The 13,380-nt window shown below is 42.8% G+C and overlaps 1 protein-coding gene across 1 annotated transcript in view; it reads right to left on the reverse strand.

Moving 5' to 3' along the window:
* Positions 1–13,380, reverse strand: part of mgat5b (alpha-1,6-mannosylglycoprotein 6-beta-N-acetylglucosaminyltransferase B) — a 60,595-nt gene that overhangs the window by 22,109 nt on the left and 25,106 nt on the right. The window contains exons 7-8 of the mRNA XM_030090087.1: positions 11,065–11,229; positions 5,411–5,580 (exon numbers count right to left, since the gene is read on the reverse strand). Coding sequence (XP_029945947.1) covers positions 5,411–5,580; positions 11,065–11,229 — 335 coding nt within the window. The remainder of the gene's footprint in view (positions 1–5,410; positions 5,581–11,064; positions 11,230–13,380) is intronic.

Here is a 13,380-nt window from a genome sequence, read left to right on the forward strand (position 1 = left end):
CGTGTCAAGCCAGCCGGGCTTATGGGAGCAACGTCCGGCATGCTGATTGACCACCGAGACGAGCCAGTCGCAGGAGAGTAGGAAGGAAAAAACAAATCCAGCATGTGGCTGCTGATACTGCAGTTAGAAATACTTTCTTTCTTTCATTTTTTTTTAATTAACTTAGTGGCCTATTTGGTTCAATTCAATGGTAGAACTGCAAATCAAAATATGGCGGCTGTAAAAAAAAAAAACACAAGGAACGATCAATGTGTTTTGGCCATTTTTAAAACAAAGACGACAACCGTAATCACTCATGGAGAAAATATCATTAATAAAAACCTGATGCAAAGAAAAGTTAAAGGATTTTCAAGTCCCGATAGCCACATTCTCTTCATCACTTTCTATTCCTGAAGCAGAGCTGAACATCGGAAGAGGAGCTCATATTCTTCAAGTGTTACGAACAGTGTCCTTATGTTACACAGTTTTAAGATAAATAGATTTGGAAAAAAAACCCTGAATTGTTCTGTAAAAGTTTATATATAGCAAAAACATCCAGGATAAACCTCCAGGTTTTTTATTGTTCTTTTGGGCTGTTTTTGAAAACTTTTCATTTTAGCATTACGGTATATCTCCAAAAAAAAAAGAGAAAAAAAAAACCTCTTTATCTCATCTTGTTTGATGTCTGTATTTTCGGCACAACCATACATGTCTGCTTTCATTCCAGTTGGACACACTGTTGTAACACACTTCTACGGTGTGGCATTTACATTTCAATCCTTTGGCGGATTCTCTGGGCTCAGTATCTGTTTCAGCGGAACATGGGAACATGATCAGTTCTGCTGCTCTGCCTCAAGCTCACAGAAGAGGAGCAAGGCCTCCTACACATTCAGCAATCAACTACACACACACACACACACACACACACACACACATACACACACACACACACAACTGTACATTAAACACATTTTCCTAATTAGCTGTCCACACCACCATCTATCAACATCACTGTGACTCCCACAACTTCCTTCACATCATATCAAAGAAATAATTTGCATTATCACACAGATTTTTTGATCGGCTGATGTGGTGCATTTTTCCACTAACAGGAGATCATTTTCACCTCACTAACAGTTTCAGAGGAAGTCCAACGTTCATTAAAGAACGACTCCTCGGTGTGAGACCAAGCCCGTACTTCCTGGGAGTCAGGGAGAAAGGGCGGACTCTGTGCGGCGGCCCGTTGTCCTCGCGTTATGGTGATTACAATGAGGTGATAGCACAAAGTGATGAGTGCAACACTTGACTGAAGAGCGATTTTAGCTCAGTCACTATTGCCGCTTTGCTGCACAGAAGACAAGTCCCTGAGATGTCATGTCACTGACAGCTTACTCGGGCTATTTTTAACAATGCAAATTATTTTCTTCATTAATAACAATAAAAAAAAAAAAGGCATGAATACAAATGCAGCAGGGTGAGAGTACATCAGTACTTATGGGGGTAAAAAAAAAACTGATTTTGAGTCATGAGTTTTTATTTAGAGATTTAAAGAGGAAACCTGCTTTGATTCCAAGGCTTATCGGTCTATTCTCGTGAATGCCTCTTCAAGCTCATAATTTCCTTTCTGTTCAGGGATGGCCCGCTAGACTACAGACACAGTTGACCCCGACTCTGCCATTCAATAAACCGTTCCTCGAGGTTATTACTGATCACTCACTTCAGGCTCCTCTTTATGCTCGAGAGACAGGGTGGAATTATCTGATGGCTGCGCTAATATGCTCAGAAGATCCCTATTTAGATGAGAAGCTGTCTGCAAAAACACCTCTGCGGAGCTGCGTTCACATCCTGCATGCAGAAGCACAGGAATGAGAGAAAGTCCTCCTCAAGACAGGAAGGAAGAGTCAAAGTTTGGGTGGAGTTTGAAATCCTACAGTGACAGAAGAGGCAGTATATCCTGTGGGTGGAGAGCAGGGGGACTGTTTGAAAAAAAAAAAACACTGAAATATTGGTATTCTTAAGATTATCTCTGGATGACAACACTATTATGGTGAAGTGTGTGCTTACATTACTTCCCCGCACTACTGACAAAAATTTCTATACCTGACAGCGTGAAGCTGTCTCCCTTTTTTCTTCCCCGACTCCGTTTCCTCGCTCCTCCGGCGCCGAGATGCCGTGCTCTGTTGTGGGCTAATTACCCGTGTCGCTCTGGGAGGAGATGTGGGAAAATGCTCAGGTGGAAGTGACAGCTGTCTTTGCACCTCTGCAAACTGCTGTAGGGCTCTTCCCTGAGCGCGCGACAAGTGCGGGTGTCACTGACAGAAATCTTGTCAAGTCCTCCTCGGTCTCCACCTCAATTACAGTAAATCCAGGAAAGCAGGCAGACAGATTGTGTTTTTTTTTCCCCCCCATGTTCAGCCATTATTATCCTTCAGGGTTTACATACATTTGCCTTTACTCTTCTTTTCATGGCTCGATCTCCTGTCAGCATCTTTCAAATCTTACAAGAGTGTCCCACTTTTTCAACAGTTGAAAACATTTATTGTTTATCTCAAAAATGCCACATTCTCATCTTATTGAGAATAAGTAATACTATAAAAGAGGGTCAATAGTGTTTACAGGCTGCAACTTTACAATGATAACATAGAAAATTGTAAATACATGTGGAATATAGAGTCCTTTTTAAAGACTTTTTCATGACCAGCCACTTCGCACAGGTATTTTTAGGTTAAAGCACAATGATTCTTACTTAAACGAACCTTGGTTTTCTGTGTGTAATTAATCCATCTTCTGTATCACTTTATCTAACTACATGGAGCAAATCTCAGCTGACTGGTGCATCAAGGACACTCTGGACAAGTCATGAGTCCATCACAGGGAAAACAGAGTAACAGACAAGCGCACACACTTCTCTTTGCTTTTGTACTGTAGGAAAAAAAACTGGAGTATCTGGAGACAACCAGCACATCAGAGAACATGCAAACTCTGCCTCACCTTCAAACTGACTGATCTGCATGTTTGTATTGAGAGGCGGCTGTGCTCGGAAAGAGAATGGTAAGAGCGTGTTCCCAGCTCCTCCCCTAAGGCACATGATACCTGGAGCTATTACTAAGTACTGAAACCTTTTGTGGAACCTGTGTGCGAGTCATGCACATTACGCCACTGCTTTTCTTAAAGCAGGGCCGCCGCCAAGGGCACAGCGCAACGAGGCAGCAGGAGCGATTCTGACTGCTGCCTCGGACTGGCAGCTCACAGTGGACCTGGGAAAAAAAATAACAGTTAAGAGCCTCACAGCACATCATTAGCACCAATCTGGGACCACCAATTCATCTGGTATCTGAGAGAACATCAACTTCACCAAATGAGCTGCAGCTCAATGAGTTTAGTGGTGATATAATTTTATTTCGCAGATTGAACTCCAGCCTAATAGGATCAGGAGGCGACAGATTGATGCAGAAACCGAGCAATCATAATCCATAAGAAACTCATTTAAAAGTGATTTAGAAGTTGGTGTAATTCTCGAATTTTCCACAGAAAGTCTTACAGGATGTGGAGAGAAAACAAAAGTGGAGCATCTGGAGGGATAGAAGTATCTTTCTTTCATGAAAAAAACAACGGGTGGAAGAAGCCATGTGTGAGGAAGAACGGATTTATCTGAGCAGAACTGTAAATACGCCAGCGACGAGTCAGTGGAGCCAACAGGGAGCACCAACGTTACCAGTCAAAGGCAATTACGCAATGCAAACCAACAGCCTGACATTTACTGTAAGTAAATTCCCAGTGTGGCTAATCTGTCTATCAGAGAGACGGAGAACGTACCAACAATGCCGTCTACATAAGAACCACAGCAGGGCATCTCAAGATATTAAGCTCCAGCGCATCGCATGGGTGGAAAAGTAGAGAGTAGGAAATGTAAATAGATACAAGCCGGAGGGAATCTGTGGGAGCACAACCCACATAGCGATCTGTCAATTTAATAGCGTGTGGGAGAGCAAGAGTAAGAGATGGAGAGATGTTCTCCTTTTTTGTGCAATGAAAAAGAGATTTACGGACATTTGGGACATGTCAATCACTGTCTATTATCAGAAAAGATATTTATGCAAGCTGCATTATTTTTGAGAAATATTACAATGAGAATTTAGCCCAAAACTGGCAAATCCATTTTCAACAATTTTCGCCCTCCAAGTTTTTTTTTTCCTCCCCTCTTGAGTTGACCATTTTATCTGCTGATAAATAGAAGCCACTACCAGTTTTTATAGAGCACTAAAGCCCTCAAATGCCTCTCTCTTGTAGCATAAACACTAAAGTGCGAACGCACACTCTGTATACCGCTACATTCAGCTCTTTGAAAAGATTAACGCTAACCTTGGCTGATGTTTCTTTGGGAGCTCCTTTCAGAACTTCTGCAATTTTCTAAATATTTCTGAAGCGGCTCCCGGTGGAGAAGGCTTGCGGCGATTCAATACACCATGACACCAATTAGCGGGGTAAATAATGGCGTGGCCAGCAGAGGCATTCCCACTGCGGCTTCCCCACCTCACTGATCTCCCTCGTCTGTCCTTATCAAAGCAGCTTTTCTTCGCTGCCTGAAATTTAAGATCAAAGGGCAGCTATAACTCATCAATGCCTCTGCCTCTTCCCTTACAGTCAGGCATGAAGTGTTGGATAAGCAGCGTGCGTTATTTTTTTGGTCAGCGTCACACTGGCAACGCTCTGCCCGAAAAGAGTCAACAGCAAATTCGGCGTCGTGCCGCAGTCGGTGCACTGATGAGGCAGCGTGACGCCGGCACGGTTCTGAAAAATCACGGTGCCGTGTTACACACTCGAGCCAGGACCGGGCCCATCTGCTTTCTGAACTCTTGTTAGTGCGCCTCGCCAACACGAAGATCAATAGCATTTTTATTTTATTTTTTAGATGAAACCAACTCGTGCGACTGACTAGAAAACACACTGTGCAGATATTCTGGTGTGTGTGTGTGTGTGTGTGTGTGTGTGTGTGTCTGTTAGCCTAATCGCTGATGTTTGCGATGATGAGTGACGAGCCCGTTATCGTTCAGGAGTCACTGAGCTGCCGCAGCAAGGAGGCAAAGGAGCAGTGGAGATGCTGTGGAGCCCTCGGGCTGTAACAGCACACGGCAGCAGAAAGCGAGATAGCTTATCGGTGTGTGGCCAAAGGTGATCGAAAGCCGTTGTGTGGGCAACTGCGCTCCAATCAAGCCGCTCGCCACTGCTAGAACGTTGAGAATGAACAACAAAGCATTTTCATTTAGCTAAGAAATCTAGAGAGTCAATGATGTTATGAATAAAATGCATGACTTATAATTATAATAATGACTTAATTCAACAAGCTTATAATGATTCACTCCACAACACAAAGCTGTTGTATATTTACAGCGGCGTGAAACAAAGGGCAATCGGTCCAAGCGCTTCTTACCCGTGCAGTTCCTTCAGAGAGACAGAGATCTTGAGGTCGTGTCCGAGCACGTGCAGCGCCGTCAGAATATCGGCCCATTGCACCATCTCGCCCAGAGGGCCTCCCTTCAGCACCTTGGGGCTGAAGACGTCCCCAGACTCCTCCGTCAGGAAGCCCACATGGACGAGGATCTGAATGAAGAAGGAAAGTAAACATTCATGAAGCACTTTTCAGACAAGCGAGAAAGGGATTTACACAACATTTAAAACTGAATGAGTAAACAAGTCTACCACAGCTGAACGTTTTACCATTAAAATGCGCCTTTGTTAAGCTGTTACCACTGTGTTACTGTAGGGAACAGACCATTCCTTGCACCATCTGTGCAACTTTGACTTTCCTATTCAGAGAAATCTCCAGGCCAGCTCGATGACTGACTGGGTTTTTTTTTTTTGCGAGAGCAATTTTCACAAACGCTTCAAAGAATTTACATCTGAATAAATTCACATATTAAACATGGGTCAGTGGCATCACATCTGAAATATAACCAAGAATCTAATGAATGTGAGAAACAGATTGACAGCGTTTCACCGCCGACACGAGTGAGAGGAAATACAATCAACTGTGCATGAAGTTGATTTGAAAATTGACCTGCGGAGGGCTAATTGATATGCACAACGATACATGAGCAGCGTAATTGCTGATGGGGAAGGATACAATTCCCAGCCTGTTAAATATGTAATGAAATTAGATTTTTCAACAGATGGCAGTGAATGTTTGATTTTTTTTTAATGCCTCAATTTGTCTTAAAAAAAAAAAAAAAACTTTCAATAACAATTTTATTCATCTCCAAGACCTCAGCATTTACTTCACGGCTGACACAAAACTGTTTGAATCACAAAATATGCAGCATGCAGAGCTGTGCCCACGTATGAGACTGACCCGACACACACACACATATCTGATGTGAAAATCGCTATTACACGAAAAAAAAAACAAACAAAAAAAAAACAATGCAAAACGTGTTTGGAGGAGAAAAGGGAAAAGGTGTGTATTTGAATGTCAGATCTTTTGATGTGTGCAGCAGACTGAAGAGAATAGAACCTAATGATAACATCAAGCAGGTGTTTTAGTGGTGGACGAAATAAAAAGGATGGGGGGAAAGTGAGAAAAGGGAGGGAAAAAAAGTACGACAAACGTTCATTTTTCTGACAAGCTGAGTTCAGGTCTTGCGGGTGCTGCGGTCTGTACCGCCTGCAAATATCTCTTCCCCTTCTGTTAAAATGATGCTTCCTCTCTGCTGGGGTCAGGGCTGAGGTGGCGGTACCACTATGAGAGGGGTCTGCCGGGGTTCCAGGTGAGGTTAAGCTTCTCACAAGACGACCAGTTGGTGTTAGAAAGGAGGAAAACAGATATCCACAGGCAAACAGTCTCAGACACAGCACAGCCACGGGGAAAGGCGGTGATGTTCCGCGAAGTGGTAAATATTCAACGCCAAGTTCATGGTGTTGCATACAAAGCAGATGTTCAGCTGCTTTGAAGGAGAAATGGAGATGTTTGTGAAGGAGGGTCGTCATGAAGAAAGTCAGTTAAACTAACCTCAGGTAGACGACAAAAACTACGAAGCTTCAAACTGACAACTTGTCATTTAGTTTGAAGCAGGAGTTATCAAAGCCTCATTACTGCCTGAACATTTTATGAATGTTTCCAGCAGTGTCTACAGATCCATCCTGATTGCCGTAAATTAGAGATGCATCATATTTATGCTTTCTTCAGAATCAGAACATATAATGATCAGAAAGTAATATAGTGCTTAACAGAGATCGTCCCTGCCTCAAGTGTGTTGGTCCCGAGGGAGTTTCTGTGTGTGCGTGTGCATGCAATTGATCAGTGTTCTCCAGTTTATTCCCATGGTCCTAAAAAAACGCATTTGAGCTCACTGGTGGTTCTGAAATTACCCATAGGTGAGACTCTGAGTGTGCACGACTGCCTGGACTTGTAACCCCTCCAGGGTGAAGCCCTGAGAGGAGGTCGTCCCTCCCCAAAAGGGCTTTCGTTACTCTTTCGCATGTCCTTCTTTTCTTCACCATTTGTGTGCAATTTTGTTGGCTCAGCAACTTCAAAATCTACCCACAGGAGGACAAGTGTTCATATTTATTCCCAGAAGCACAGCGCGCTGCATGTGTCGTCTCCTGCGCACAGCCTTTGTGGCTTTGAGAGGTAATATCCTGGTAAAAGTAATTTGACTCATGCATGATTGAGTGTAGTAGTCCCAGTAACCCGAGGTTGCAGTTGAGCCATTACTGAAATGTCATGGGGGGGAAAAAAAAATCCAATAAAACAAAGGAGTCTTTGCACACTCTCACCTCCTTTATGCAGTTCAGTGTGAGATGAAGTCATATTGGTTGGTTTAAGAGTCACTGTGCACTTGTAATGGAGTAAAATTGAGACACGGGGGTAGAATTATGTGGGCGATATAGGTCACGAAGAGAATCACTCCATAATTAGGATTTTATGCAGATTTCCAGCCATAAATGTGCTGAACATTTATTTGTTTGCTCGCTCCTTCATTTCGGAGGTGAAACAAGCGCTGCTGTGTCAGTGAAACTAAGCAGGAAGCTTCTTCAGGAAAGATAATGTGACTTGTTGTCCAGATTCTGTGCCTCCTCGGTGATTTAACAGGCTTCTGTCTGGATCCCAGTGACCATCTGCTCCAGCTCGAGCAGGACAGTGACATTACAGCTCGGTGCAGACAGTTCTCCGACAGTTTTTAAACTAATTAGGGGAAAGAACGAAGGTGCCACAGCTTCAGTGAAGTGTATCACACACGGATTTCTCTTTTTCTTTCAGAGTTAAGTAAAACACACTCCAGCGGCTGCATAGTATGTATCTTCTCAACACAGCGCATCCAGTCGAGCCTTATAAAATGTGACAGTCCCGCAAATACCAGTTATCTAAGACAACACATGGATGCTCTATGTCAGGGTAGATTATTACCAGCTTTTATTTAAATACCATAAATGCTGGGCAGACAACAAAAAAGCCAGTTAAGAATGCAAAAAAAAAAAAAGAAGAAGTGACAATTCTTTCACACAAAACATCTCGGTGACAAGCAAATCAGTCTGTTTCTGCTCTCTCTACAGCACTGAGCGATTCAGCAACGGAGGCAAAGCCTGCAGGGTCCACTTAATGGACAGTAACCATTACTGTCAAACATGCCATTACAGTAAACAAAGCTCTCTCCCCAGTGGAGAGCAAGCAGGCGTTTGGGAGGAGTGTAATGCTATTAACAGAACACACTTTGATTTATTCAGCTAAAAAGTGGCCGATGAAAGAAACACTGCGGCACGCCAGGATATACACACACACACACACACACACACACACACCGGTCTGACAGCACACTGTCAGCTCCTTTACAAAGAGCAAAACTCGACAAATTAATTCCTTTCATTTTTCACCTTTCACCGCAGCTTCTGGAGTATTAAGCCTGTTTTCAAATACATAGAAATTTCAGAGGAACCCTTCACACACTCTGAGAAAAGAAATCTTTAGAAACTCCATTACAATAGCGGTAAACTGAGAAGCTAACCTATATATAAATATGCTGTGTTCCAACAGGAACTGTTCCTTAGAAATGTGTGTATGACATGAATGCAAAGGCGTGCTGGCATTAAACCTCAAATTCACATATATTAAATGCTTTATATGTTTGTTTTCAGTCAATTTTGTATCTACTGGATGATTAATAGTCATTATAAACTTGATAATAATTCTTAGATTTGCTATTTAGTGGCTCATGTAGTTTGTTGGAGGGGCTGTATTCATCTCTTTTCAGACGTTTCACTTTTGCTTATGCTTCAGAGTTTCTGTAGAAAGGTGGAGGAGCAGAGAATATTTCACACACAATGATATCAGGTGTTAATAACTAGGAGGTGCAAAGATCTCCTCGGTGTTTTATCACCATAATGAACTGAGCTTTTCTCCTCGTTTCACTTCCTCACACATTTATTTGTCACTGTAGCCTGTCAATACCTCCACGCGTCGTCTCTCGGGTCTGTCCTCTCTCTCTTCATACCTTCCTGAAGGAGCTCTGGCGGTGGAATAGGAAGTTTGTAACCTGTGCTTCCTGCCACTAGCAAGTCTGCAGTGTGCGGATTAGCTTTCTGTCAGATGTCAACCTGTTTGTTGTTATCTCTCCTATCCTTTCATTCTTCCTCTCCTATCACCGAACCACAAGCAGTTAAAGGAAAAAGCTGCCACCTCTGCGTTTGGACCTGCTGGAGCTTTATTCATGGTAAAAGAGTTTTCTTGTGTTTCCATTTTGATATTGGCAATCATTGTCCATGTGAAATTTTTAGGATTTTCTTCATATTCTGTTTGAATGCAATGTTTCGTTAGCCGGGCGTTATGTTGTAATTGGCAGGATATAAATAAAACAGAATTGAAAATTCGATCAAAAGGATTCCTAACGCTAGAAAAGACTTTTCATGATTCACAGTGAGAAAAATGTGTTTCCTTTGGAATACAGTTCAGGTTTTTCAGGATAATACCCAATAAAGGCCCTCTTATCTTTTCTGACGTTCTATGTAAATTTTAAAGATTCATATCACGAAAACCTGTCCGAAATATGGGGACAAAATTCATGTCCTTATCACCTAAATTGATTTTCTCGGGCATATTTTAAAGTTAAGGTTACTTCAACATTTTTGTCTGCAGGAAATCAAATTAAGCCAATGATTAAGTGGTCCGGTTTGACCTGAAAAAAATCAGAACACACACACACAGCAGTATAAGACTCAGCATGGCCGCTGCCTCATGAACATATAAAACATCTACAAAGAGACTTCCGTGATTCAGACAAAGTGTAGCAGTTGGAAATTCTTCCATGGCGCCGTGCTGCGGGCCCGTCTGCAGGATACAGTGTTAATTCATAACATTATTACCATAAATCTTAGTGATAGACAGTGAACTTCGTACTACGCCTTTCCTCATATGCAATTCAAATCACCCACCCCAAGGACAAAATGAGTCTGTGCGCACACGCACAAAAAAAGAAAACTTTCTTTTTAAGTCAAAAAGACTTCAATAAGGCCTTTCTGGGTTAATTTCTTGGAAGTTACAGAAGCTAAAAAGAGGTTTTTTTTAATATGCAAGGAGGAATCTAATGTCGCTGCCTTCTCATAAGACATCTGTTCCAGCAGGCAGAGCTCTCCGACACTCGGCGGAAAAGTCGCTCTAAATGTCAGCAGAGAAAGTGCAACGAAGACAATCAATGCCTGCCAGGAGTTACTGTCCTTCACTGTCTGTTTATGTCTGAAACTCAGCAGCGTGTGATTCACACCCAGCAGCCCAAGATAAAAAAAGACTATATTAGTCCAACAAAATGTCACAGCTCTTTTAAGTCGTCAGACATGTAGGCATTAATGGAATTTTGTTTCACAGCATTATAATTCTATATTGTTTTTCTTTTTTTTTTTTATTCAAAACAATTTAAGAGCTAAACAAAAAAAAAAAAAAAACAACAAAACTTGCAGCGTTACAGAAAAAAAGCAACCACCTCCTTCCTGTTGCAAATGCAACACCTGGAAAAGATGGAGCCACACCACTGACTCGTTTTGCATCCAACAATTTCAGCCATCAGTGTGTTCGGAAGCATGAAAATTGCTTGTATTCACCCTCTTCTGCTCTCTCCAGTGGTTGCGGAGCTTGTCGTCCAGCCGTCGGGCTGCTGAAGCCCACTGCGCCGCCAGCCTCCGCATGCGTCTCTTCATGAAGCTCAGGGACTCCTTCCCGGTGCCGACCTGCTCCAGCAGAGTCCCGATATCAGACTGGAAAACGGCCTGAGAGACGGGAGGAACACAATCATCACAGAGGTTAAAACTTTTGATTTCGTGCAATGTGCACATTTTCTACTCCAGAAAATGCTCGATTTTACTCAGGATACTATTTGGATTTCTACTTTGTCCTGGAGCAGAAGGCGATAATACGATAAGAAACGGCACTTTATACTTTTAATCGCATTAACACATACAGACTCATTTGCCAATGGCAGCGGAGCTGTCATGCGGCGCACGGCGCTCCGTTGGGAGCGAGTTATAGTTCAATGTCTTGCCCGAGGACGCCTTGCTGACCCCTCAATTAGAGGATGACCTGCTCTCCATCCTGAGTCACAACAACTCCACAATGAACCATTTTCACCGGAGACGGGAGAGAATAGAGCACAGACAGCAGTCACATCCTCTTATCCTCTACTTATCTGCCAGCACCCTGGGGCAAGCCTCCGCAGACACACTGCATGAAGGATCCCTGGATTTTTTCCTCAGAAATTGTCACTTTACATGTCGCTTACCCGTCCAGGTGACTGCTGCACCTCAGCGGAATATAAATCAACACACTAACTGCATGGTTGAGCACAGATTCCACCCCAAAACCAAGCACTACGCAGTTAAAAACAACTGTTTGAGCGCTAAAACAATATGCGGAGCTATCCTGCACTTTCACATTGCAGGTGGGTTATTGCTCTCCAGAGCAACTTGTGTGCGGCGCAGCCAGATGCAGAGCACATGAGGGAAGCCTCGGGATTACTCCTCGCTTGTACAGGCAGGCAATTAGAGCAGAAGGCAGAGCAGCAGAAAGAATCCACGTCGGGGCCCATCATGCAAGCTGTACATTACTCTGGGGAGAAAGCAGGAGGCGGGGACAGAGGCGAGCGGCGGGGTAACTGTAAGCTCGATGCATCATGTGTTGATGCTGGAAATAAAAAAAAAAAATCTAATGAGGCAGGGAAACAAACAGCAATGAAAACCAGGAGTGACAGCGAGTAGCCTGCGATACATAGCACACAAGTGGGCATTCAGAATCTTCCCCAAGCAGCAAATCAACAAAAATGGTCAGTCAGTCATTTAAATTTCAGAGTGACAGTGCAGCATCAGTCAAGGTACAGAACTCTGTCTTCTTCCCAGCACATTCTCATTTTTATTTTTCCCCCAATCTGGCCACAGATCATTTTTTATTCATAACATCTTTGTAGGTGATTTCTTTGAAATGGTCACCTCTGCTGGCATTAGGAGACTGGAGACAAGTCTGCGTCTTCCCAGTAGAGACAGCAGCAGTTCTGCTTTACCTGCCGATGATTTCAACTGAGAAGGCGTTACACTGTTTTCTAGATCTTTGCAGATCTCATTGGGCACGTGTAAAAACAAGGTAGAAACATCCACACTTCAACAGCAATGCCTCCTCGTCTGCTTCCTGCAGGAGAGAAGTAACGAGCTCTGCATCCATACGGATGTGGTCCTGTGGTCATCCCTGACTGGTCGGCCATGAGTGGCTTTTAGTTATCAATCAAATGAAAAATAGTGTCCATGATGCATGAAATCCAAGTGCCCTGTCAGTATTTGGAAGCTCAATGTCATAGCATATACAGTTAATTATTTTGAATGTAGATTTCAATCATTTAAACCTGAAACATGAGAATCTTATAAAGCAGATACAGAGGAACGACAGTCATCCTTAGTAATTCATACATCCGACCACTGGCAAAATTAATTCCCCAGCCTCGACCAAGGCGTGTTGTTCAAGAGGCTTATGCTTTCCAGGAAAGAGCCGATGTTTATATCACAGGTGTCATATTAACTTCAGTCACATGCAGCCGTGTTTGATTTCAACTGGTCAAAATGAGCATTATGACTCAAAAAAAGCATTAATACTTATAAATATCAAGGTTGTCCAAATAATAATAATAATAAATAATAAGTATATCCTAAAACAGTTTACATTTCATTGTTTTTTTTTTGTTTTTTTCCAAAATATGGGCACACTGAGGTTTCCTAAGGAAAAAAATACAATGTGAAATCATATCTATCGCAATATTTTTCTCCAAGAAACTGGTGAAACGCCTAAGCACAGTGTTTCTGCAGACTTAATCATGCATGTTTCCCAGTTTACTCCCGTGGTTTAGCTTTGACGTGAGCATTAAGCTCTGCTTCACTGAT

The sequence above is a fragment of the Salarias fasciatus genome, chromosome 4, assembly GCF_902148845.1.
Source record: "Salarias fasciatus chromosome 4, fSalaFa1.1, whole genome shotgun sequence".
Taxonomy (NCBI): Eukaryota; Metazoa; Chordata; class Actinopteri; order Blenniiformes; family Blenniidae; genus Salarias; species Salarias fasciatus.